At 43.0% G+C, this 27,993-nt stretch overlaps 1 protein-coding gene across 3 annotated transcripts; it reads right to left on the bottom strand.

Annotated features, from left to right (window-relative positions):
- LOC146756859 (uncharacterized) lies at window positions 1–15,679 on the bottom strand. 3 transcript variants are annotated; one of them, XM_085523841.1, is made up of 13 exons: window positions 15,274–15,361; window positions 14,413–14,817; window positions 13,914–13,973; window positions 13,745–13,845; window positions 12,763–12,856; window positions 8,823–8,937; window positions 8,388–8,561; window positions 8,170–8,276; window positions 7,607–7,744; window positions 6,714–6,862; window positions 3,854–3,904; window positions 1,447–1,480; window positions 1,235–1,366 (listed from the first exon to the last, which is right to left on the bottom strand). In XM_085523841.1, the coding sequence occupies exons 2-13, from the start codon at window positions 14,445–14,447 to the stop codon at window positions 1,264–1,266; spliced, it is 1,161 nt and encodes a 386-aa protein (XP_085379967.1). In that variant the 5' UTR covers window positions 14,448–14,817; window positions 15,274–15,361; the 3' UTR covers window positions 1,235–1,263. The 3 variants fall into 3 exon arrangements, with proteins under 3 accessions (XP_085379969.1, XP_085379967.1, XP_085379968.1); XM_085523843.1 differs by lacking the exons at window positions 1,235–1,366; window positions 3,854–3,904; window positions 6,714–6,862; window positions 7,607–7,744; window positions 14,413–14,817 and adding an exon at window positions 1–63 and having other exon boundaries at window positions 15,274–15,679; XM_085523842.1 differs by lacking the exons at window positions 3,854–3,904; window positions 6,714–6,862; window positions 7,607–7,744; window positions 14,413–14,817 and having other exon boundaries at window positions 1,297–1,366; window positions 15,274–15,676.
- Between the last annotated feature and the right edge of the window lie 12,314 nt (window positions 15,680–27,993).

Genomic DNA, 27,993 nt, shown 5'->3' with positions numbered 1-27,993 from the left:
ACCAGTATTTCTGAACTTTTGGGGAACATTCATTAACGATGTCAAGTTTGGCTTCTGTGGCTTCTGCAAATAAAAACACATTTTAAAAGAATTATTTGATCTGTTTTTGTTTGCTTTTTTGTTTTAAAGCAAATCCTTTACTTACATCAAATCTTGAACAGTAAATACAACCAGGCTGTCCCCTTTTGAAAGGACTCAGATACTTGCTAGATCCTTCAACTTTAATTACAAACATTCCTCTCCTCTTGTGTACAAGTCAGTGACTATTCAAAACTATCTGTAAATGCGTAACAATTCTAAAAAGGTATTTTAATCCATTGGTAAAATACAACTACACTCGCGATTACTTACTTGTAAGTATGCACAACTCAAGTATCAATTAAAGTTCCTGAAGCTTGAAGAATAAATTAGTCAATATAACTCCACTTAGTGAAATATCTGTAAATTTCAAAATAATGCTAGAAATTTGAATCACTTCCCCTAAAATCAATGTAAGGAAATAGAAAAAATTTTAAAGTACACATGCTTACATCTCCAGCATTACAGAGTGTGCTGAACTAACAAACTAAAGTTCCTAATCACTGCAGAATCCCAGTGCAACAGACTAAATACTCCAGACGCCATTGAAAAAACTGGTAATCCTTTGGAACATTCATAAAAACAGCAGGATAAGCACATGGAGCTTATAAAGAGAAAAATCCAAATATTCAAAAAATGAAGATAGTCATGCAGTGTGAGATTATATACAAGCACGGAATGTCATCCCACAGAAGGAAAAAAGAAAGAAAAAATAATTATTTGAGCAACTCAAGTATCGAACACTTGAGGAACCTAGCGAGGAAGGAAAGAGAACCAGGTGATGAACAATTTCACTAGATTTTGATAAATAAATGTTCTTTTTCATTATCGTGTTCTTTTTCATTAATCATCCTATCATGTAAATTAGGGGAAACAATTGTGAAGTTTGAAAGAGAACAGAACAGGTTATTTATTAACTTATCAATTCCTAGGGTTGGCAAATCTCACTCAATGAACAACTAATACAATGTGGTAGTTTATCTTAATATCTACTCTTTTGCCTCAAACCACAAATCTACTGCATGTTCTGCCAAAGCAACAATTTTTAGGAAAAACTTACAGCAGAAGAAAGGTTGGCAGATGAGAGACTCTTCTTAAGGAGGAAAAAAAAAAACAAAAAAAAAGAATTGGCTGGAAAAAGAGTTTCCTTCTATCTCATAGGAAATTGCCTTCAAATCACTTATTTTACACAACTATTTTCCCATAAAGGCACCATACCTTGGCTGTAAAATCCAGTTCTTCTTCCTCAGAATTATTCCAGGTGCCATTACTGCCCTCTTTTTCAGAACTTCAAAAACAACGAAAAGTAAGTACTGGTCCTCTCAAATAATTCCTCAAATAAGCATTTGGTATTTTTATAAGACTCACCTTGTTGAGTATCCTTCGAAAAAGTCATCCATTGCTGTTCAAATATAAATCGACATGTTGAGATTAGATTTTGCATACTAAAAATTAACCAATACAGACATTTAACATGAAAACAGCTCATAAGAGTACAGAAGCTGAAGTGGCCAATTCAATAAGAACAGCATGAAGGAAAGTATTTACAAAACAAATGCTTTTTCAAATTATACTGAAAAACAAATCAGACATATCTACAATATCTACCATTTTTTGCTGCCGTACCTTGCTATGGATTATAAATAAATATAAAGTATATTTATAAATACAAAGAAAATCAAAAAGCATACTCAGGAGCTATAGGTTATCCCTAGCTAGAAGAATCACCAGCATTTCTCTACAGTGAATCAAAAAATGATATACTTGAGACAAAAGGAGCATTAGCAGGGCATGCTATACTACACCCCCAAGTTTTTATCAGTTCAGTGAAGGTAGTAACTCACACCTAAGACTATAGGATAGGTCAGGTCAAAAGGGATCTCTGGAAGTCTCTCAACCAACTACTTAAAGCCAGCTCAGCTTTGAGGTCAGGAAAAGTTGGTCAGGGTTTTATTCAGTCTAGTCTTGAACACCTCCAAGAGAAGGTTCACAACTTCTCTATTTTGCCATCCTTATCATGGCAACACTTTTCATCTCCAGCTAGAAACCATCTTGCTTCCATTTATACCTCTTGCCATCTTCGCTTCCTGTCAAGTATCACAGGGAAGCATCTGGCTTTGTCTTCTTATCTGCATTGGACGCTGCAGTTAGGGCCCTTCAAAGCTGCCTCTTCTTCAGGCTGAGTAAGTCCACTTTCTCAGCCCTCTCTCACAGGGCAAATACTCCTTCACAAATATGATGGCTCCCTAGAGAATTAGCTTGCTATTGATCCATCGACCTCTCACGTAGAAGGAACTCAAAATTACAGCCAAGGCACAGTCAAATGAGTGCTAAACAGGGGCTGACAATCGCTTCTCTCAGTCTCCTGGCTTTGCTACTCTTAGCACAGTGCAAGCTGCAGCCCTTAGCTGCCAGAGCACCCTGCTGCCTCATGCTCAGCTTGCCTTCTGACAGGTCTGTGTCCTTTCTCAGCAGAGCTGCTCCCCTGCCGTGCAGTCCCATCATGTTTTGTAGGAAGGGGCTTTTTCACCCCAAATGGGTCTTGGTATTTGCCCCCGATGGATTTCTTAAGATGCCTGCCAGTCTATTGCCCTGGCTCATTGAAGTCCCTCTGAATGCCAGCTCTGTGCTGAAGCATATCCAACAATCGCTCTTACTTCAGATCATTAGCAACCCTGATGAGAGCGCCCTGCAGTAAATCCTTCAGGTCACCGTTCTAATGAAAACTGCAGTCTAGGAACACAATTTTTGAAGCGCTAACACCTCTTAACAACTAAAACATAATAGAAGGACTTTCTGATTCCCAGCACAGAAGGGAAAACAGACATATCTGATCTCCACATAGAAATCATAATTCCTGAAGTTTCTGAACTGTTAAATATTATAACAAAAAGAAGGGTTACTACTAACAACCTACAAATGAGTGTACAAATTTTGCCTTTCCTAAACACAGTATGCGAGAATATTCCCTGATCTGAACACAGCTTTCTGAGATGCAGTACAGTATAAATGTTCAAAGAAATCTCATGGAGAAAAAAGCTAGAGGCTGAAACTTCCCATCTGAGGGCATCTTAAATGGTTCAAATGCTAACAATCTGATTTTTGATGTTTTCCACTACAGAAAACACAGAATATTCTTAAATGCTAATGGAATCCTGCTGTATGTAAAGCTAAATAACTAACTCAGTACTATGACTCTATCTGCTAACTTTCCACGCAGAACAGAAAATTGCTGCTGTGTGGAACAGTTAAACTCTGGACGAACGACTTCAGTTACATCTTCAATGAGTACCACTAGAAGTAAGGAAAACAGCTCATTAAATTACCTACACTTTTGCTTTCAACATATAAACACTGCCAATGATCCTGCTATCCTTTAGAAGGTGAGACAGGAATTTGATGAGATAGCTTTCAGCTAGACCAAAACCACAGCCATGATGCACTGACACAGAAATGAGATCTAGTCTCCAGGGACCCGTTTCCACTTTAACTGAAGCCTATATCACCATTTCTGAGCAAGAGGAGAACAGATTACAAAACAAACAACCCCAAAACCAACACTATCACAAGTGATAAAAGCAAATGCTGAATTCAGTAATAAGGGACTCATGCAAAACATGCAAAGAAACAAAAGCTGCCCCAAATCCACTCTAACTCATAGATCTTAAATCATCAAGATACAGATCTGCAAGATAATAAGCACCTATGATGAATAAGTATTTGTGTATCACAAGACATGTGTGGTATTTAAAATACTGCTGTGCAGAATGAATACCTTCACTCGATTCTCCTGTTCTCAGAGTCTGCTCAGGGGACCGTTGCATTTCTATATCCATTAAGGGAAAGGCATGGAAAGGACAGACAACAATGACATCAGAATAAATGCGGAATCTCACAAGTTTGGAAAATACAAAAAGCACACACACAAAGCTACAGCACTGGGAGAATGCGCTGTGACTATGACATGCATTTGTGTGCATGTGTACATCTGTGTGTCAAAAGAGAAACTGTGGAACACTACCTTGACATCAAATTCTTTCACAATAAATCTGTTACTTTTCTCTGGAGCAGAAGGTTGTCCTACTTACATGGATTTTATCACATACACATGCAGTGCTGTGGAAAAACAGCTACTATCAGAAACATACACTTAAGAGAAAGTTTAAAAGAATCATAGGATGGCTTGGGTTGAAAAGAACCTCAAGATGATTTCTCATCCCTTCTGGCTTTTCTCTGTTTCCTTAAGAGGGAATACAGGAAAAGTTTTATCTGACCTCAGGAGATAAAAATCACACAGAAGTGATAATTTACTTTTGTAAAGAGTTTTACAATGCTGAGACAATTCCTCTAATCATAGAAACACTAAGGTTGGAAAAGATTATCAAGTCCAATTGCAAATGACTCAGGGAAACGCTGAACAATACACTAGTATGTGCTGCAGTGGCCAAACATACTGTCACTGCAAACATACTAGAAACAGAAATAGCACAACTACTGTTTTCCTCAAAAATAAATTGTTACTTAAAATCTAAGAGATCGGTCATTCAATATGTTCTGGAAGCCAATCTGTACGTGATTAATAAAAGGGTTCATGTTCTGACATCCAAATAATCATGAGCAAACTTGTTGAAAAATGCTGACCTGTTCAACATTCTTCAGAATCTCCTCTTCTAATTAGAAAGTACAAAAGTAGCAGAAAGGATAAGGTCAAAATTTTAGATAGCAGAAAAATAAAACAGAAGAGCAAAAGACAATAAAAGAATTCCAAAGTGGGTATTTCTCTGGTCTCTCTCTCAACATCCCGGCTTCTCTAAAGGACACTTTTAAGACTGTTACTGTGGCATATTAAAAGGACTCTCATGATTCAGGGTGTGGATGCAATCAGAGACTGCAGAATTAATTCCAATATTGTTTCTACTACGCTACTGAACTTTCTCTCTGCTCCCTCCTACTCCTCATGCTGGTGTCATCTTTAAGAGACTGAGCACAGGGAGAATCACAGAATGGTTTGAGTTGGAACAGACCTTTAATATCATCTAAATCCAACTCCCTGCTATAGGCAGGGACACCTCCCTCTAGACCAGGTTGCTCAAAGCCCCATGCACCTTTGGCTTTGAATGCTTGCAGGGAGGGAGCATTTACAACCTCTCTGGGCAACCTGTTCCAGTGTCTCATCCCCCTCACAGTAAAGAATTTCTTCCTGATATCTAGTCTAAATGTACCCTCTACTTGGAAGAAGAAACCCTCAAATCACATATTTTAAATTAACCCAGGCCTGTTAGTCCTTACAATGGGGTACCAGAGCAACTATCTATGTGCATGGAAGGTAGCAACTGAGTGGATTTGGATAAAAAAAAGTATTTCAATGATTAAACCAACTGTATCGAGCCCCACTGAAAAACAAGCAAACAAAACTTCAAAACCAAGCTACGAAGAAACTTTTTCAACCACTCTCTAGTTCAAAGTAACTGCTCCTAAGTCAAAGGCAACATCACTTGGGTCTAAAATCTATACTTCCATCTGGGATAAGTCCAGGAAGAAAAAATATGCCATGTATTCTTTGATCATATTTCTCAGTCTTTATAATAAAAAAGTAATGACTTGTGTTTGAACAGTCTGCTGCCCATCTGACACATGATTCTCACAAAACCCTTAAAAATAAGGAACAAATAAAACCTCGTACGTTGGGGCTTGAAACGTAAACTGCAAGGCAATCTCATTCATACTAAAATAGCAACTTTCTAAGATTCATTTAGGGCAATTTGAGCTTATAAACGCTGCCTGGATTTTACAAATTCATTGAAGGAATGTATTTCTTTTATTTACAAGGCAATGAGAAAATGTAACAGTTTTTCTGGATCACAAAGTCTTTCTCAGTTGTTTTTTTTTTTTCTTTTTTAAATAAAAGTAATTGAAAAAAACATTATTTGATTATAAATCAAACCATGTCCAAAAAGATACGGTATATACAAACAATGTACTGTTGTTGCTTATGAAGTTATTTTTCCAAGACAATTTTTGTTACGTCTCCACAACACAAACAAAAGCAATTGTAATTGAAGGTGAGAAATTATGTCTCCCAAAAAAGGAGCTTTATGCAGGTGAAACTATTAAAATTAAAACAAAGTGACAGAAATCCAGTGGTAATCAACAAAAGATGCATCTTCTTGCAATTCATCTGCTGCTTCGCTGCTACAGAAGATAAAACTACTATTTGGGATGAAACTACAGCTTTTGCAATTGGATTTTCTGAACAACAATCTAAATGAGCATCTCTAAGAAAAATTGCACACCCATAAAACAAGGCTACTTTAACCTATTTTGTTTCTTCTCTTCCCTCCTCCCCCATTGCTAAAGGGACAATTTAAATAAATGGGCAACTTGATGTGCTGAAAGTGACAACTGTATGAGCAGATGGATGTAGTGCACACAAATCACAACTGTCCCCACAGCCTGTGGAGATGCAGTGTAAACTAGCAGCAAGCAAACACATTCATAACACTTCTTATTACAGTCCACCTGATGCTTCCACTGAAGTCCACACTGAGCACGGTGAATTTAAAAGATGCAAACCAACCTAAGGAAGGGGCCACCACGATTCTGCCCATTAGCTCTACCACAGTTAAGTATCCTACCTCCTCTGCTCGAAGCAGCTGCACCCAACGTAAAGCCAGCAGCTCTTGCCTGGTGAGGAGTCACTGGCACAGGGATGCCTCCTTTAGCACCTGCAGAAGCTTCCCCTGCGTTCTCATGGTCTGCATATTCTGCCAGTGTTTTACTAAGACTACGGAGAGCAAAAAAGGAAATGCATTTGGGAAAAATAATCCCATAGCTACATAAACACTTAATGGGATAATAAGAGCCTTATACTATCCATCCTAAACATAACCATAGCCAAAACAATTTTCATATTCAGTAAGTGTAACATACTCTACTTTTTGCAAACCGTAACATACTCAAATATAATGGACACATCTATTTTATAGATGCACATCCAGATCTATGAAGTTATTTACTTCTGCTCGGTACCCTTTGCAGTCCAGTTTTTACAAATACAACCACTCTTATGAATGAACACCCATGGGTAAAATACTTATGTGTAGGAGGAGTTAAACTGCTTAGTAATTTAACAAAAGAAATAACAGCTAGATCTCCTCTGAAACAAAACAGGTGGTTCCTGGTCAGTGGAACTGAAGACAGTAATAACAAGGGTTCTGTTTTGAGAAGAATTTACAAACATTTCAGTTTTTCAAGTTGAACTTCTGCGTCGGTGGGCTACAGACATATATTAATAGTGTATAGCAGGCAGACATCAGCTTAGAAACAAACACTTGAAATCTTACAGAGAATTTTGAGCAGAAGCCCTTTTCTCAATTTTCAAATTAACACCAGACACATGAACAGTATACGTGAGAAGATGTCAATGAACACATCTTCAAAATAGCACCGTTAAACTTGGTGCTGTTACCAAAAAGGTTCAAACTCAACACTGATAACTAAAAACCTAGCAATAAATTTAAAAGTTTACCTAGCATTTCCATGAAGAATAGCATAGTCCTCAGCTGTCCATCCATTAACGTCTTTATGGAAAATTTCAGCACCATAGCGAAGAAGCATTTCTACCAACTTAAGCTCCCCACCGGCCGCTGCAGTCATAAGTGGGGTTCTACAGCATCCAAAATACAAGACAAACCATACAATTTAGTCAGACATTGTAATTATTTTAATTCCCATTTGCTCAATCTCAAAGAAAATCACTTTATGAACAGAAAAAAAAGCTTCTATATTAACAACACTTGCATACAAACTTGGCATCAATTTGAAAAACTCTCTCTGGCATAACAGCAATGTTGCTGGCACAATAGCAATTTTCCTGCCACAGCGGCTACCAGAAACAATGTTTTCTTGCAGTTCTCAATGCAGAAAACATGCAATAATGCATGTCACCTGCCAAGCTGAGACCTGCTTTCGCCAGTCACTCAACGGGCTCTTTCTCTGTGTCTTTCTACTTCAATGCTCATTCCCATCCCTCCCATCAGTCCAACCTGAAGACAACTAAGGTGACCTGCAGAGTTTAGACCATCTCCTCACCTTTCACACGGATCTCGAGTGTGAACATCAGCTCCTTTTTTAAGAAGGAGCTCTACCATTTCTTTGTGATTTTCAGAGATAGCAAGAGTAAGAGGAGTACATCCGTCCTGAAAGAACAGAAATAATTCAAGTTAAAAATCAAAAGAAACAAACAAAAAATCTACAATAAAAATATCAATGCAACTTTTTGAACTTCTCTATTGAATCTCGAAATGTACCTTATTCTGAGCATTGATACGGGCACTGTGCTCAATTAACATCCCTGCTAGAAATGTGTTAGGAGTTACAGCAGCCAAGTGAAGGGCAGTGTTGCCACCAGCATCTGCCAGGTTCGGATCAGCACCATGCTCTAGCAGGATCACTGCACATCTTTCTTTCTGGCATTGTACTGCCTGGAAACAACACACACACACACACACACACACAAAAAAAAGGTAAAATTTCCAGCAGTCATATTTCACTGTGTCACTACTACTACAACTTCCCATTCCTGGAATATAAAAGCATCTGCCAAGATTAGCTAGCACATGCCAAAGCCACACTGATTACAGCATGCATGCTTCTACACAGACTTACTTAAAGAATCTGGAAAGACATCATTTAATACATAATCAATAATTCCTACTTGCAGCAACATAGTATGTTCTACTTACCTTCATCAGTGGAGATCTGTTATCACTGTCAAAAAGATTTAGCTTACACTTGTTTTCTACTAGAAACGTAACGACATCCTCACGTCCATTTGCACAAGCAAGATGCAGTGGTGTCCTAAAAGTGAAACGTGTAAATTGAAACAGACAGCTAAATAAATATTTTCACTCTGTGGTACATGAACAGGGCAAATTGCATTTCTTTATCCCAATTACCTCCCAAAATAAACAAAATAAAATAAAAACAAGCTTATTCCATTACCAGCGTGCACCAAACCATGTCCCTTAGTACAACATCTACATGTTTCTTGAACACCTCCAGGGACGGTGACTTTACCACCAACCTGGGCAGCCCATTCCATTGCACAACCACTCTCTGGAGAGGCTTATCCTAGCATCCAACGTGAACCTCCCCTGGTGCAAGCTGAGGCTGTTCCCTCTTGTCCTAACAGCTCCCATCACGGGCAGGCTGATGAGTACCCTCCATAAGACCAGCTTCCTCCAAGGCAGAGAAGATGAGGACGAAATAACAGGCAGAACGTCAAATAACTCATCATGCCTTGTCACAGACATGGAACAACTCGAGGGTGACTGTCCCCACTGAGAAATTCCCAAATAAGTATACAAGATCCTTCACCTCCGAATAGAAGCCTGACAATATTGATCTGAGCACTGTATTTATTATTTATTTAGCACAGTGTACCGCAAAGAGCTCGAATGAGTAATTTAACTGTAACAAACACAACTTTGTGCAGGAGCCCCTCCTCACCCAAAAGCAGCCGTTACCAAGCACTGGGGAATATGACAACCTAAAGGAACCACCATCAGCTTCGCAAGCAATAAAGCCTTCATGAAGCCAGCAGCCTTATCGCTGCCTTTTCTCACCAGCCCCCAACAGAGCTCCCAGCTCGGAGGAATGCCGAGCAGCCCTACGAGGGATCCAGGCCGGGAGGGCACATCGGAGCGGCCTCTACCGGCCGTCCCAGCCACGCGCGGCCCCCGTTAACAGCAGCCCTCTGTGCCCAGGTCATGCAGCGGGGATCCCGGCCCGGCCCGCCGCCCTTACCGCTGCGCCTTGTCGCGCTCGTCGATGTCGTGCTTCTTCAGTCCTTGCTGCACCAGGGCCAGGTCTCCGGCGGCGGCCCCTCGGTGCAGCTTGGTCAGCTCCTTCCGGCAGATCTCGTACGCACCGGCGGAGCACGCCGAGGCGGCGCTGCCGGGCGGCGGATCCCGTTTTTTCTTCTTTACGAAGCTGAGCATCTTCTTCATATTGTCTCAAAACTCTGCCAGGCCGAGCCCCGAGCAGGACGCGGAAACACGGCGCACGCTCAGGAAGCCGCGGCCCAACCCACAGGCTGCAGGGCAGCCTCAGGCTCCCAGCCGGAGCCGGGAGCCCCACGTATGCGTTATACGTGCGATATTAAGCGATGCTAAGCGATACTAAGCGATAGTAAGCGATATCAAGAGGATACACACCTGCGGAGAGCAGGAGTGTGCGCGTCTGTAGGCTCGGCTGCCTCAGAAAGCGGTTGGCAACGGTGTGTCCTGGGGCCGTTGCCTTTGGAATAGTCACGGGGATAACCGTCTGCAGGGTTATTTCTTGCCCTACTTGTGGGTATTATTTAATAGGGATCTCAAAGCACGCGTTTTTAACCTGTTACTAAACCAGTTGTCAGCTTTCTGTCTTCAGTTTTCCCATCTTCCCCTCCCCCCCTCCACCTTTGTTCATACTGTTTATTAAATCTTTAATATGGGTGATTTTGAATAATATTTTAAATTCATTCCTGTTAAAAACAAATAGTTCCATTTAATTTTTATTTTTCTTCAGAAATTGGTATTTCCTGTCACAGTTCCTCATATTCTCAGTGTGTTCTCTTTGATAATCTGGAGCTTTCTCTAAGAACCATTGAGCAATTGCTATTCCTGTTGCTGTCTGCATGAGGTGATTCCTCTTCTCTTACCCAGTACTAGATCCACGTAGCACAGTAAGATTTTCAAGTAAGGGCTTAAGTGTGGCTTAAGTGTTGCGTAAGCATTGGCATTTGGGTTAGTCTGCTAAAGACTCACCTTTCCTTTGACATAACAATACGGCTGGATAATTTAGCTCACAATCCTTGCAGCTCTGAGGTACAAAATGGCAGTCTGAAGCTCTCTTTTTGCAGTCTTTATTTTTCCCCTATTAAATCACTGTGTGTATTTTGCTTATTGAAGAGTAACAATGGCAGTAAAGGCTTGTGTGCTGCGTGTTGTCTGGTCATAGAATCTTTTAATCATAGAATGGAATGGCCTGGATTGAAAAGGCCCACAATGACCATCTAGTTTCAACCCCCCTGGATATAGCCACATCCAGCCTGGCCTTGAATGTCTCCAGGGATGGGGCATCCTCAACCCCCTTGGGCAACCTGTTTCAGTGAGTTACCACCCTCTGTGTGAAAAACTTCCTCCTAATATCTAACCTAAACCTCCCCTGCCTTAGTTTCAAACCATTCCCCTTGTCCTATCAGTATCCACAGGTGATTTACTACGCCTGATTTGCAGCTGATGTGTTTACAAGCTGGGAAATCTGGCTGGGCAGATAGCATGTTTCTGCATTGCTTGCTCCAGGGCTTTGAAGAGAACTGGGCAGTTGCAGGTAGAGACTATAGCAGCTCCAGCTCTGTCTAGGTTGGAGAGCTGGAGCTGAGGTGGTGCTTTTGATGTTACACTCTTGCTTCCCTATGCAGCCAATGTGTATGCTTAAATACAGTTTTGCTTGTTCCTGGTCCAGTCTGAAGCTCTCACACTGTATCTCATGCACATGGTCTGTTAATCCTCAGCTGGATTAACAGCTAGTTTCTATTGATAATGCTGAAAGAATTCCTTTTGGCTTACTCTAAATGAAAAAGATGCAGCTATGCTTCCCATTTTAACAATGAAAATTAAGAATAGGTTTCAAGATTGAAAAAAAAAATATATCATTTATTTGCTTTCTTTATGACTCCATTTTCAGTTGACATAAATACATGACTTGCAGATTTTCAAATGGAATATATGGAGTTGCAACTAAAAGTTTGATCATGTCTCTCTACCAGACCTCTACAAGTCTCATTTTACCAGAGAGAAATATCCTCCTTCTTACTTGTGTCACCGCTTCTGGCAGTAAATACATTTGTGAGTGACTGTTTTTCAAGGCTGAAGCACAGGAAGAGTAAAATTTCATCAAAACTGTGATCAAAACCTGGAGTTCTCACTGAGAATGGCAATCACTGCCATTAAAGCAGCCTCATGTGGTTGTTTCACAGAAACAAGATCACATATCCCACTAGTTTTGTGGGTTTTTTGGTCTCTTTTTTACATGCTTTAATAATAAAGACTAAAAATTAAGTTTTGTTATTTTGTATATGCAGTGTTTCTTCCTGAAGTTCACACCTTATTGCCACTCTTGCCAGTATCAGTACAGCACAGGGCCTGCAGTCACCTCCCTACCTCCCCAGACCAAATCCATGAATCATTTGCTTCTCATAGGCCTCGGATGAAAATACTATTTTATAACAACTCTAACCACATTAAGGACAGTGAGACACTTTAAGTCAGTGCTGTGCAGTTCTACAAACTTGGCAAATACCTCTAATGCAGGAGGAATGTCTAACGTGCAGCCTGAGGTCTTCGATACCACAACTAAAGCAGATCTAAACCTGAAAATACTTACACCAGCATGTTAGTGTAAACCCTTACCTTCTCTAGTGTTAACTACGGCTTGCCATAGCATCGTGGCAAGTCTCAAAACCACAAACGTGGGGAAATAACGAATGGCAGGATTTTCAGAGTAGCCTATGGTCAGCACAGCTTGGGAATTCAGCTCTCCTAGGCCCTCCAGGAAAATGTCATCATGCATTTTCCTCACAGAATTACTTAACTAGTCTCAGGAGCTTGCAAAACCCACAGAGGTTTTTAACTAGCTTACTGAAGCAAAGGCTTGAAGGTTGTCCTGAGGGGCTTCATTCGTTTTGCTTTGTTGCTGAGCTGTGGTTTCCAGTCTGTCACTTCCAGCCTTGAGCCTGAAAGAGAGACAGGCCTTGCTGTGGACATTCACAAGAGCACAACTTCTGAAAGAGCAGTCTTTATGGAGGGAAACTGACAACTTCTACTTTCAAAAACTCACGTTACTTAATTGCATTCCCTTCTATTAGAATTCAAAAAATAGCTTTTTGAAAGGAACATGCACACAATTCTCCCAGCATGGAAAAAGCAACTTCTTGATTGGCAGCCCTCCTAATTACAGGTTAGTAAAACAAGGCAACCAACTTTCATATCACTGAATCTACCCTGCTGAAACGATGCTCAGTCTGCTACAGCAACCTGAGCTCATGCCCCCACTGTAACCTTAAGCTGCTCATAGGAGCAGACACGGAATGCAGCAGCCCCATTCCTTCCCAGTCACTGTCATAGCTGAGTGCACGCTGAAGCATCCTGAGCTACAGAAATGTCCCAGAGAAGGAATCAGCTCTCCACTCTGGGTTGTTACAGCAAAGACCTGAGCACCACTCTCTGGGAACTACGTGGAAACTTAGGACGGACATGGAGAAACCTCAGAGTCCAGAGCTTTGATGTGAGTATATGGCTTGTGTTGTCGTGTAATTTGGTGCCTGTTTACATTAAACATCCCCAATATGGCTGCAGTCTTTCATGTGGCACAAGCTTAGCAAAAGGGCCAATTCACAGTTGGGCATCGAAGGCAGGAGCTTGGGCTCCTCCTAGAATCAGGGATGGGGAGAATTCAGAAATACCCATTGCTCATCCACTGTTAGGTTCATGTCAGCTTCAGTGCAGAAACCTGCAGGGAGAGCAAAGTGTTTCTGTGTATCCACTAGAAGGCTGTTTCTAACACACTGCTTTGCCCCTCCAGCTTGTGAAAAGCACCCAGGCCTGCTAGCAGCATTATGTACCTTGAACAGCTGGCCTAGAGCTTAAGTATTTCAAGGTCTCATTGTTCAGAAGCATAAGGCAGAGGCAGCAGCAGAGGGAGGTGGGTCCAGAGGTGACAAGCCTAGAAGTAAGCAAGCCAAGAAGTAAGCAAGCCAACAGGGGTCCCTGCACATCCTTCAGAGAAAGTACCTCAGAGTACTGGGGAGATTCAGTCTTCCTCTTGCTCTGCTCCTGCTGCGGGCAGGGCACCTATGAAGAATGGACAAAGTGAGACACATTCAGTCTCTTGCAGTGAGTTTTCCTAAGTCTGTTAAGCCCTGTCATCAAAGCTTTGCCATGCTCTCTGTGGGGAAGTGCAGCTGCAAGCTTTGTTAAAAATTGGTGTTATCTAGCTTTACAACGTGAGTTTTCCAGTTATCATGTTCTGTGTTTTTTTTCAAGATTGTAATAGGGCCCTCTGTCAAAAGAAGCCCAACTCTATGCAGAGAGATGTGCATAATCAGGCAGAGCTTTCTAAAGAACAGCACCTGTTGCAGAACGGCGGGAGAAAAGCAAACGATCACACCTGTCATTGACATATGATCAGCTAATCTCGTTTATTCCTTGGCTGCGTGTACATTTATAATACGGATAATTAGCTCATACATATTGCAAAAGTGGAGCTCATCATTGGTTCCCAATTACATACCATCCCCAAGTATCTTTGCAGCTTCTTGTTATCATCCTGAAAGCTACTCCCTTGCTGAGTTCCCAGAACCATGGCTAGTTTCTCACCATCCCAGGGCATCCTGTTGTTCTCACTGTCCTTGCAGGTGTTATGGCTGCTTGATTAACTGCACCGTGTTTACGACCCTTCTCAGCTAACTAGCTGTAAAAAACACTTTCTACATTTCCCCCGTTTTCTTTTAGGCTGAAAAGGCTCAGTTTACCGACCGACTAACCATATTTAACAAGCAATTCAGTTCATTTGTTCAATTAGTTCTCATGTAGTTTTATCCTGCTCCGTAGCTGCTGCTCTGTGAACTCCTTATCTTGATCCATGGCTGCTGCTCCATAAAATTCTTCTTGTATTACAACAATTTCAAGATACTGCCTATAGAATAACAACACTACTTATATTAATAACATAACTATGATAACCCAATCAGGGCCTTGATTGACAATACTCTAAAAGTGAAAAAAGAGACAAGTCAAATACAACATAACAACATTACTGTTAAACCCACTAAAAAGAACAAATATGTTTGTACTGCAACCTAAGTTTCTGCAACCTGAAAAAAAATCTGTGAGGGTCCCATTGTGTTAATCTGTAACTGATTTGGAAAAGGCTTCAATTTTCATATACTCTGATACATTGATTTTTTAATGACCACTAAAATTTGTGCAATAAATGCTTTTAAGATGCTCATAACCATGCTCTACTGACTGAGTTATCCGGGCTAATAATTGATTAATGATCGCGCAATTTAATGGAATAGCATGTCAAATAGAACCAATGTTAGAGGAAAAATGTACTAGAGTATCACTAGGGGCATTATTACTTACTGACCCTTGAGAAACAGCAAGCCATGTTGGTGTTGGATGTAACAGGTAGTGCCAGCAGGGCGTCCCCTGCTTCAAGGTGCACATTTCCTCTCTCACCCATCACAGATTCTCTCCTGCATTCAGGGTCTGAAGGATTTCTTCCAGTTGTACACCACATCCGCATGGCCAGTGCGTGATATAGAGCCCAAGTGGAACACCTGCTTGGAAAACAGAATAAACTATCAAATTTAGTTCTATTAGCGTGCACTTTCCTCTAAAATGATGCATGGTTATATTTTCAGATCCCAATTAGTTGGATGTAAGAGAGGTATCTATTCTATGATACAGGGTCATCTCTTTGTCTGGGATTCCTATCCAGGTTTTGTCTTTGCAAATTAAGAAAAGCTAATTAATAGGATAATAACATCGTAACCAAACAGTACTAAAACACTGAAAGAGCTGTTCCTGTACATTCTAGCATGGATTACATCAAATCCTGTTTAATACACATCTGATCTATTACTAAAATAGAAGAAGCACACAACATCCTAGCTAATGCCTAAAACTCTAAATCTTGAGACTGCATTGGTAAAACAGAAAATCACACACTATGTCAAACTATTACTAATATTATCTATAACAAAGAGTTACATATAACTCTTTGTTATATATATATATAACTCTTTGTTATATATATACTATAACTCTATACAAAGAGGCTGTTAAGATGTGTAGAGGGAAAATCAGAGAGGCAAAAGCCCAGTTTGAATCTAAGCTGGCCACTGGGGTAAAAACAAACAAGAAACCCTTTTACAAGTACATCAGCTGTAAGAGGAGGACAAAGGGGAATCTCCATTCTTTACTGGACGAGGCTGGGAATGTGATTACAGAGGGTAAGGAAAAGGCAGAGGTTCTGAATGCCTTCTTTACGTCTGTCTTTAAAAGTCGTCTCGGTCCTTCCCAGGGCTCCCCACGCTCTGACCTGGTAGTCTCGTCTGGGGAGCAGACTGAACCCCCTGTGATTCTTGAAGAAGCGGTCAGGGAATTACTACTCCAACTGGACTGCCACAAGTCCATGGGTCTGGATGAGATTCACCCGAGAGTGCTGAAGGAACTGGCGGAGGTGATCGCTGAGCCGCTTTCTGTTATCTTTCAGCGCTCCCTATTAACGGGTGAGGTGCCGGAAGACTGGAGGCTTGCCAACGTGACTCCCATTTACAAGAAAGGTTGTAAGGAGGATCCGGGGAACTACAGGCCTGTTAGCCTGACCTCGGTGCCAGGGAAGGGAATGGAACGAATTGTCTTGAGGGAGATCACAAGGCAGGTGTGGGATGACCAGGAGATCAAACCTAGCCAGCATGGGTTCATGACGGGCAGGTCCTGCTTGACCAATCTGATCTCCTTCTATGATCCTGTGACCCGTCTAATAGATGAAGGAAAGGCTGTTAATGTGGTCTACTTAGACCTCAGCAAAGCCTTTGACACTGTCTCCCATGCTGTTCTCCTACAAAAGCTGGCAGCCCGTGGCTTGGATGAGTACACTCTTGGCTGGGTAAGGAGCTGGCTGGAGGGCTGGGCCCAGAGAGTGGTGGTAAATGGAGTTAAATCCAGTTGGAGACCAGTCATGAGTGGTGTTCCCCAGGGGTCAGTGCTGGGACCTGTCCTCTTCAACATCTTTATTGATGACTTGGATGAGGGCATTGAATGCACCCTCAGTAAGATCGTGAATGACACCAAATTGGCAGGGAGTGTCAATCTGCCTGAGGGTAGCGAGGCCCTGCAGAGGGATCTGGATAGTCTGGAGAGCTGGGCGAAAGCCAACAGGATGAGGTTCAACAAGACCGAATGCCGAGTTCTGCACTTTGGCCACAACAACCCTGGGCAGCACTATAGGCTTGGGGCAGAATGGCTAGAGGATTGTGTTGAGGAAACGGACCTGGGGGTACTGATTGATGCTCGGCTGAACATGAGCCGACAGTGTGCCCGGGTGGCCAAGAAGGCCAACGGCACCCTGGCTTGCATCAAAAACAGTGTTACTAGCAGGAACAGAGAGGTAATTGTCCCCCTGTACTCAGCATTGGTGCGGCCGCACCTTGAGTACTGTGTTCAGTTTTGGGCCCCACACTGCAAGAAAGACATTGTGGCCCTGGAACGCGTTCAGAGGAGGGCTACAAAGCTGGTGAGGGGTCTGGAGCACAGGCCGTATGAGGAGCAGCTGAGGGAGCTGGGATTGTTCATCCTGGAGAAGAGGAGGCTCAGGGGAGACCTTATAGCTCTCTATAACTTCCTGAAGGGGGGTTGTAGTGAGCTGGGGGTTGGCCTCTTCTCTTGTGTAATCAGTGATAGAACTAGAGGGAATGGTTTTAAGCTGCGTCAGGGGAGATTCAGGCTGGACATTAGGAAGTATTACTTTTCGGAAAGAGTAGTCAGGCATTGGAATGCACTGCCCAGGGACGTGGTGGAGTCACCAACCATGGGAGTGTTCAAGAAACGCTTGGATGTGGTGCTGAGGAATATGATTTAGCCAGGAAGTATTGGTAATGGTTGGACTAGATGATCTTCTAGGTCTTTTCCAACCTTGATAATTCTGTGATTCTGTGATTCTACAACACAGCAAGTTTCAAAGCAATACCACTAAGTAAGAAACACACAATTACAATTACTATGAAGGCTGGATGCTATTTTCTGCCTTCAGATGAGACTGAACATATCATGCTGGAACCCACGTAGGGCCAGTCCCTGTGGAAATACGAGCATATTCATGACCCCAAGTTGTCAGTGGTAGGGGACTGTCCCAAAGTCCCCTAGGCAAACGTCCCCAGTCTTGTTGAACTAAGTGTACCTTATGGGACAGGAAACGTGTTCTGCTGCAGGAAAGGGCTGTACCTGCTATGGTGGTTCTGTTAGAGTTTTAGGCATTCAGAAGTTACGTTGATGAAAAGCAAGATGAAAAGGGGTAGTGAAAGATGCAGCATTTTCCAAATTGCATTATGTTTCCCCAAAATATTTTGCAGAGATCAGTGCTGAGAGCTTGAGCAGCAATGGTGCAGCCTGTTAATTCTTTCTATATGATGGATCACTTCTTTTTGCTACTGTTACCCCTATACAAGGATTGTCAGGTGTTAGAAAGAAAGGGAAAGAGAAAGTCTTGTAGCATAATTTGGTTATAATTGTTCCTGGCCATTTGTTTTTCCTGTACTTCTGGGCTTTCAGAGTTCATCTCTGTTATGGCTGCGTTTGAGCAGTTGAAGGTCTTCGGGGAAACAAATACAGCCCTGCCACCCTACACAAAGGATGTTCATCTGAGACATGAATTGTCTGCATCCCAAGGAGATGAATGGATTTTTATTGAGTATCACTGCTGAGGAATGCAAGGCTTGATCTATTCTCTTGGAAGGTTTCTGCAGTAGTTTGGCTGCAGTCCATTTGTTGGAAGGAGATGATATGGCTCTCTGGGATGGAAAGGCTTTTCCAGGTTATAAATAGCAGTACTGTAACAGAGAGCAACTGATGCTCTTTGGAGAGTGATGTTTCTAAAACCCTGAAGACCTCATTCAGCCACACAGCTTCTCTGCTTGGTTTGACTGAGTACTGCTGGGGGGCTGCTGCTGTTAGTAATATGGTCTCTCTGGGGCAAGGTAGAAATATTCTGGAGCTCCAGTCCTGGAAAGAAGCAACATAGGTTTTCAGGTACGTGTCTCTTGGCTGCAGGAGGACTTCTTTTTCATGTAGACTATGGAAAGGCACTTTAAAAGAGTAAGTGGAGGACCAGCATGGCATTTTTCACAGGAAAACATACTCAGAGCTGGCACATCTCCTTGTTGTAGTCCCAGGCCCATGAGCAGCTCTGCAGCTCCATGCCTTCTGTGTGCACAATTCAGGCACCACGGTGTAAACGTGTGTGTTGTGCTGAGGGCTGGTGCAGTCTGAGGTGTAAGAATCAAAATTCCTTTTAGGTGAAGTATTTGAACTATGTGAAGAATTTGGGGATTGTTTTCTTCAGTAGTTATTTAAACATTGTCTGCAGGGGGGGTGTGGGTGTAGGAAGCAAGTCTTTGGGGAGCAAGTGGAGTAATCAGGCACTTTGTAGCTGCTACTCAAAAAACGCCTTCACTTTTCTCTCTGTGGCTTCTTGTTCTAATGGTCTAATCTCCCTGCGATTGCTTCTTGTGTTCAGGAGTGTTTGAAGGCTCAGGACTCAGTGTCATGGTATGTCATGCACATCCTTATGTACATGGTGAGGCTTGAGGTCTGTGATACGGTGTGGGTAAGGGGCTGGTCTTTCAACACTCTGTGCCTTAAATGTAACACCTGCAATCCTAATCTCATTTCTTGCAATGAACTCTGAAATCCCTGCTGGTAGATAAAGCTTCACCTTTGTTTTAGCCCTGTTTTGTTTGTGGTGGGAGTCCAAGACAAGGAAGTCAGTGGCTTTTTTTGCTACTGCTGCACTGTGTAGGCCCTGGAAGCTGCTGATTTGTTTACAGTACTCAGAGGTCATTCATGGTGTTAATGAAAATAGGGCTAAAACTCATCTTGGTGCTGGGCATTGAAAGTTTAGCCAACAACTCTTCCTTACATCCTGTGTGTTATCTCTAACTCCAGCCACAGGGTTTCTTTCACTACATATGAATCATGCAAACCCATGTTGGCTGGTGGCCATTTAGTTTCTAGTTGAATGTCCACAGGGAATTAGGCATTGTGATTATGTGGCTGCTGTGGTTCTATCCATTCCTGCAGGAACTTACCTGCTCGTTAGCTCATTTCAGGTAAGCTGGAGAGAACAGCAGTGGCATTGGATCTACTTGATTTCCATCAGTATCATGTTAGTGCAGAAGGATTCCTTTACTGCTGCTTCATTGTAGAGAAGTCTGTACTGTGAGCTTAACCATTTGCAGACCTCAGAGAAGCCACCATAGGAAGCCATGCCAAAGACTTAGGTTTCTAGGCATAAAAATAGCTTTGATTCTGTTTTTATCGATACACAGTAAAAGCAATTTGTTCAACAAATCCATTCATCAAATTATCACCAAAATCTACATGTTAGCAGCTTTTTGAAGGACCTTAGTTGGACTCAGATATTGGTTTTGGAGTGCTATTGGGTCCATGGTTCCAAGGAGGATGCTGTGTGTTAAAAGGCGTGGGCTGTAAAAAAGGGGGATTTTCAAGAGGAAGGTAGATAGAATTTCTTTTCAGTGTAGTTGTAACACAGCAATAAGGTTTGTGCTGTTGACTGTAAGGGCTAATAGGTGTGTTTCACTTTGAGACAAACCCAGAGCACCTCTGGATGTCTGAGAGGTGCAGGACTGAGTGCTGTGGTTGGACAGGCCTCAGCCCAGATGACTGCTCTCTTCCTCATCTGGATGGAGAAAGGTCCCTTTCAACACACACCGTTCTGTGATGATTTCAGGCCTTGGTATGCTGTGTTCAAGAGCCCTTGTGATGCTCTTCAGGCTCACATCATGTGGAAATCCACTGTTCTAACACTGAAGCTGTCAGCAGGGTCTGAGTACCTAAGAATCCCAAAGTGCATTGGTGACTGGCAATGTCAAAATACTAAATGTAGAATCTATGTAGCAACAATGTAGAAGGTGATCCAGTAATGGAAATTTTTATCAGTACCAGAAACACTTTCATATTAACAACGTGCAATGACATACAAATTAATGACTTTTCCTCTCTTCTAGAAAAACATCTTTGCAGCATTCCTCCTGTCTCTGTGTTATTGGGGACAAAAGCCCTGCAAAATTAAAGCAAATGATTGTCTTCTGGTAAAATGAGTTTGCTAACTCAAGACTCTCTCTGCGAGCGAGTTTCGTAAAAGATAAATGGTTTGTTCAAGTAAAAAAAAAAAAAAAAAAGTGGGAATTTTAATATATCCTTTCTGAACTGGGTGCAGTGCTAAAATAATTTATGCTGTGGGGGTACAGAATGAACTTGGGGTTTGTTTTTTGGGGTGGTGAGTGGGCTGAATAACCCTACAGTTTTGTACTTAGTATATTGGCTGATCCTTTTGATGATGCTAATTTAAGTGTGGCTTGATCTCTAAAAGAGCCTGGTTAAGAACTGGAAGTTGGCCTGTGCTACACTTATGTGGATGCACAGTGATCTCGATAGCCAACACCAGGACTGCTTGTATTTTGCTTGAGATTGGCTGTATAGTTTTTTCTTTGTGTCCTTGTCATTTTATTTTATTTACATACCTAAGGCCTTTGTTAATTTAGTCATTTTCTGTCCCTTGGCAGGTATGTGGCTGCTTTTGGAAACATGCCTAATCGTGCTGCTCTAAGTAGTTTAGATGATTTTTGGTCAGGTTGATTTAGAGTTATAGAATCATACAGATAGGAAAAGACCTCTAAGATCACAAAGTCCATCCCAGCCCCACCATGCTCACTGAACCATGTCCCTCAGTGTCACATTTTCACAGTTTTTGAACACCTCTGGGGATGGTGACTCCACATCCCTCGACTACTTGTTCTGGTGCCTTACCAATGCATCATTTGGTAGGATAGTGTGAGATTTCTTGTGTCCTTGAGAGTTTGCATCTCACTAATGGCCCAGACAGGCAAGAGTCCAGTCCTGCCCATCTGTAAGGCAGTTTTGCTTACCTTCCAAGGGTTATCTAGGGTGTGTGGAAATCGATCTCCACTGATCTTGCTGATTAAATCTGCTAGTGAAGAAATTCCCATATACAAGAAGGGTCATAAGGAGAACCTGGGGGACTACAGATCTGAGGGAGCTGGGTCTCTTTAGGTTGGAGAATCATAGAATCATAGAATCACCCAGGTTGAAAAAGACCTTGAAGATCATCAAGTCCAACCACAGCCTAACCAGCACCCTAACTCTAACAACCCTCTGCTAACTCATATCCCTGAGCACCACATCCAAATGGCTCTTAAACACATCCAGGGACTGCAACTCAACCGTCTCCCTGGGGAGCCTATTCCAGTACTTAACTACCTTTTCTGTAAACAAGTGTTTCCTAACATCCAACCTAAACTTACCTTGGTGCAACTTGAGGCCGTTTCCCCTTGTCCTGTCACTTCTCACCAGTGAGAAGAGACCAGCCCCACTCTCACTGTAAGCACCCTTCAGATACTGGAAGAGAGCGATAAGGTCTCTCCTCAGCCTCCTTTTCCTCAGACTAAACAGCCCCAGCTCCCTCAGTCTCTCCTCATAGGGTTGATTTTCTAAGCCCTTCATGAGCCTCATTGCCCTTCTCTGGATCTGCACCAGCACCTCCATGTCTTTCCTGTGCTGAGGTGCCCATAACTGAACATGGTACTTGGGATGAGGCCTCACCAATGCCGAGTACAGGGGCAGGATGACTTCCCTAGTCCTGCTCACCACGTCATTCCTGATACAAGCCAGGATGCCATTGGCCTTCTTTGCCACCTGTGCACAGGGAAGGAGAGACTGAGGGGTGACCTCATTAGTATTTATAAATATGTTAAGGGTGAGTGTCAGGAGGATGAGCCAGGCTCTTCTCGGTGACGTCCAATGATAGCACAAGGGGCAGTGGGTACAAGCTGGAACACAGGAGAAAAACTTCATCACAGTAAGGGTAACAGAACACTGGAACAGGCTGCCCAGAGAGGTTGTGGGATCTCCTTCTCTGGAGACATTCAAACCCTGCCCAGACACTCCTGTGTGACCTGGTCCAGGTGTTCCTGCTCCTGCAGGGGAATTAGACTAAATGATCTTTTGAGGTCCCTTCCAATCCCTGACATTCTGTGATTCTGTGTTTGTATTGGTTCCGTTACCCCTATGATGGGTGAGGTCCCTCTTCAATAAGCAGCAGAATCAGGTACCATTCAGACCTCCTGCTCAGAGACCCCCTGTGTGATTGTTTTATTTTCATTTGCTTACAGATAGTTTCTGTTTGTGGTTGTGCTGTTATGATAGTATCAACATGTGTTATATTACCTCAAGGGTTTAAAATGGGCTTTTACTCCAGCAAGTAAATATAAAAACGAACATGACACTGGAGACTTTTACTGCTGTATCATTCTGTGGGTTGGGGTGGCCTACATTCTGTGGCTACAATGTGTGGGCTCAGCTGTGATCCTGTATTGTTTTCTCCAATGTGCTGATATTAAGGTTGCTCTGTGGCAGATGCTACTTCTGGCACTGACTTTGCATATTTGCTGTTTTTTTGCAAAGGCTTTAGACTTGCATGTAGTACAGCTGGGCTGATAGGTGGTAACTTGAGCTGCTGTAGCTGGAGGAGGGGGGGGGAGAGAAAGGAGGGTGGAATGAGGGACATAGAAATTTCATTCAATGAATTGAAATATCATAGAGCAAATGAGAGCCACAACCCTTAGATCTGCTGAGGTCAGCTACCTCATTAGTGAGTAGTGCTGCCTTTGAAAACTTTCTGGCATGAAATATTTCCCCATACTTCTCTCACAGTGCAGAAATAATTGGTAGGAGGATAAAAAATAAGTGGAGGTACTGGTTGACAGGCATGGACCTGCTTGTTTATCTTGCAGAAGGGAATTAATGCAGCATGAAATAACACCAGCTTTTGTCTGTGAATGGAGGTGACAGGGGACAGGTGCATCTGACTATGCAGTGGTTCTTCAGTTACTTAGGTTAAGGGTAAACCCAGAAGGAGTATACAGTTGGTTTGTCCGCGTTCATGAGGTTTGCCAGCAGATAAGTGTAGCAGGTGCATTTGCTGTTAGTACCTTGGGAAGTGTGTGGTCCAAGTATTGGTGCCTGCTGAATGCCTTTTAAAGCCCTTCTCGGCTCTGTCAGTGTTGTGGATTAGTACAGAGGGGCAGCTCTGTGTCTGTTGGCCAAAGGGGCCTGAGCTACAAAATGATTGATAAAGAGGGAGACTGACTAAATCCGTGAGCCCCTGGGACTTGTTAGCCCATTTTCTTGTGTTTTCTGGAGGAGAAAAGAGCTGCCTCCATCCCAGCCCTACATCATTGGCTTTATGGTGGCACTGACAAATGTGGAGAGAGCCTGATGCTTTTTGCGCAGACATTTGGCATGGTGTTGTTGAGGTGAGAGTTTGGTTTAGACCCTTCTCTGCTCTTGAAGGGGTGGCTGTCAAGGGACAGGAACTTTCCATTTAGGGTTTTTTTTTTTTTTGCATAGGTAACAATGGGCCTGGTTTGCACTGTAGAAAAGCTGTCATGTAAATGGTGCCTGGCTCCATTGTCAACCATGTCTGGCTGTGTTCCAGCAGCTATGGTTTGCACAGTTCAGGTGTGCAGTGTGTGGAAGGCACACTTGTCCCAAGAGAATGTGGTGGGGAGAGGCAGGGAAATGTCCAATGCTGTATTTAAATAGAAATTGAGTACATGGGAAATGGGCACACGGAGAGAGAGAGACATGCCCTCCCATGTTGCTCCCCACGTGAATCATACTTGGCCATCTTTGGGGAGCATCCAGACCCTTGAAGCTCAGGCATGCAGAAAGCTCTCTGCAGTCTGAGTGCTCTGGTGGAGACTGTTTTGTTCTCTCTCTGGCTTGTTCATGCTACTGCTTCGGTGATAAATCATTATTGATATTTCTAATGAGGCTTTTAGAACTGCTCTGGAAACTTTAAAACCCTCAGCAGAAAGGTAGAGATAGGTAAAACTCCTTGGAGGCTTGATTTTCCTTCAAGGCAGGAAGGGTCAGGTACTTTTTTTTGTTTGTAACTTGTTTTCTGACTTTACTTGAAAGCCATAATGTTTCCTCTCTCTTTTTTCCTCTTGTTCTGAGTTTATTGCAGGTTTCAAAGTATCACATTCAAGCACACTGAATAAGTTTATCAAGAGTAATTCATAGTTGTACAACATAGCTGTACAGGTCTTACCGTAGAGCATAAATATCAATAGCATTTTGCAGATGGAGAAACCGAGTCTCAGACTGTGGGATTTGATTTCATTTAACTGTATGAAAGGCACCTTCATCTCACCCAAGCTGTTCCTTTGGACTTGTAGGAATGCAATCTGACCGGCGACGGCAGGTGACGGTGTTGTGGTTGTCCGAGCGGCAGTTCTGGCACCACACACCGACAGCTTGGCAATTCCGTCGCAAATGTCCCTTAACGCCGCACCGGAAACATTTAACAGAGGTGCTTGGGCCTGCACTGGTTACCGCAGATGCTTGTAAGGGTGCAAGAGCTGCTGACACTTGATTCTGAGAAGCCTCAGTCCGTGCCTTTAATCCTGCCCCTAGCTCTTTAATAGCCTCAACTATGAAAGCCTGAGCCCCTGTGGGAACACTCGATAATCTGTGTAACGCCTCCTCTATTGTCCAGTTACTCCTCAAAGTACTTAGAATGCCACGAGCTGTAGCATTACAATTCTGAAGTGCACAATGTTTTAGCATTATTTCCCTCATGTACTCTGGTACTCCAGCCTTCTCTATGGCTCCGGCTACCTTATCTAGAAACGCTCCAAAATCCTCATTTCTTCCCTGCTGGATTCCCATATAAGACATCAGCCCACCTGGTGCCTTGATCTTATCCATAGCCTGCCTGGCCAGATACATTGACTCCCTACATTTAACTGGTCCTAATAAAGCCTGGGCCTCCATCCGGATGAAAGGACCCACCCCTAAAAGTTCTTCAACGGTGACATTATACAACGGATCTCCGGGCTGCCTAACTATCACAACGCTCTGTTGGCACATCTCTTCCCAATAAGCATTAAATAGCAGTTGTTGGTGCTGCGAAAAAATCAACCTAGCTATAGCCCGACAATCAGATGGCAACAAAACCTGAGTACTCCAGATATAATCCAGTATCTGTCTCGCTGGCTCACTTTTTACTCCAAACTGACTGACCGTAGACCGCAATAGTGACAACAACTTCCAGTCTAAAGCACTGATAGCAGCCTGTGTCCCGCCTGCAGGATCAGGCGAATACCGCCCCGGCAGCACCATCTGTGACACCGCTTCCAACCCCTCACCGCCTCCCGCCTCTAAACAAGCCCGCGCCAGCGCAGCCCAAGCCCCCCCCCGCTCCCGCGCGACGGCCTCCGCCAGGTCACTCTGTGCCCCAGGGAGCAGCTCATTGCAAAGGGGGGTCGAGGGGGCCGGCTGTAGCGCCATGGTCGATGCAGGCGGCTCGTCTGATACGGACGTGCAGGGAGACGGAGACGGGGCACTCGGCTCCGCAGCCACCGGCAACGCAGGCTCGGCGGCCGGCGGCAACTTTACGGTGGACACAGCAGGGGGCACCGGGCAATCTGACCATTCATTATAATTCTTATTCCTCCCCTGCACAGCACTAGCTTGCTCTGCCGCTTCCTTTTCTGCCAGATATTGCAGCAATCATTATAAACCACACGCACAGTTCCCACAATTTTTAGCCATTTTCTCCCCATCTATCATTCCCTGAAAAATTGCATCTCCAAATTTACGCCATTCAGCAAGATCATGCACTAAATGCAGATTCTGAAATAACCCTTTAGCATACCCATACGCTAATAACTTGGGGAGTTCCTTTTGCAAGTCTGTCCCCTTAACCTGACTCTTTTTTTCAAAAAGCAAGAAAATACCTGACGCTTTTTTTAAAAAAAGCAAGAAAATGTTTAATAAACCGCTTGCCTTCCCATACCTATTTGTCAGCGTGCTGTTGCAGTCTTAAGGACGTTGGCGGCCCATATCGACTAGGTCCTTCTATAAGGTCACCTAGAGCACCTGCACCTTCTTTTCCTGGCTCATGCTATCCCCGCTGCTTAAGGATCCGAACACCTTCGCCGCTGCGATCCTTCCTGGTAGGCCACGTCAAGGGTCACCATTTGTTGTAGAACGGCGGGAGAAAAGCAAACGACCACACCTGTCATTGACATATGATCAGCTATTCTCGTTTATTCCTTGTGTCACGGTTTGAACGAAAAATCCACCTGCGTCCGTGACAGGGGGCCGTGGGCCCCGGAGGGGCCCTAGGCCGAAAGGAAAAAGTTAATTAGGAAAAGAAAACAGCGGCAACAATCTAAGGAGGCACACTTATTTACTAAATACTATATCAAAATACCGGATAACACAATATAATACAAAATAATTGAAAATTGAAAATTGAGCTAACGAATCAAGCAAAATAGGAGAGAGAATGAGTCCCGTAACCGAGAGGCCTACTGTGAATCTAGGCGAATGGCTGAAGGCTCCCACGCACTCCCCTGAACGCCAGAACTTGGAAGACCTCAGTCTAGTCTGCAACAGAGTTAATATAGAGTCCAGGTCCCGTGACCTATCGTGTTGCTCTCTGGGAGATGTAGTCTTCTTCTGTAAGTTGCAGATTCAGTAAAATTATTCATGCTTTATATGATGTTATGATGTGGAATACTGATAGCAAAATTACAAAATTATTAAACCATGACACCTTGGCTGCGTGTACATTCATAATACGGATAATTAGCTCATACATATTGCAAAAGCGGAGCTCATCATTGGTTCCCAATTACATACCATCCCCAAGTATCTTAACAACTTGTTATCATCCTGAAAGTAACTCCCTTGCTGAGTTCACAAAATCATGGCCAGTTTCTCACCATCACAGGTCATCCTGTTGTTCTTGCTGTTCTTGCAGGTGGTATGGCTGTTTGTTTAACTGCACCATGTTTACGACCCTTCTCAGCTAACCAGCTGTAAATAAAACTCTCTACAGGAAATAAAGTCTAGTTATCTGGTAAAGACACGAGGGAACAGTGCCAGTCTCATTGGAGAAAGCGCACACACACAGATTGCCTCCTTTCATTAAATGCATTTGAGTCTAAATATTGCTTTAGCATCTTGGGTT

Source organism: Coturnix japonica, chromosome 25, assembly GCF_054131305.1.
Source record: "Coturnix japonica strain WE chromosome 25, WE-NBRP24, whole genome shotgun sequence".
Classification (NCBI taxonomy): domain Eukaryota; kingdom Metazoa; phylum Chordata; class Aves; order Galliformes; family Phasianidae; genus Coturnix; species Coturnix japonica.
Note: the sequence above shows the minus strand (reverse complement) of the source record. Positions and strands in the feature narration are given on the sequence as shown.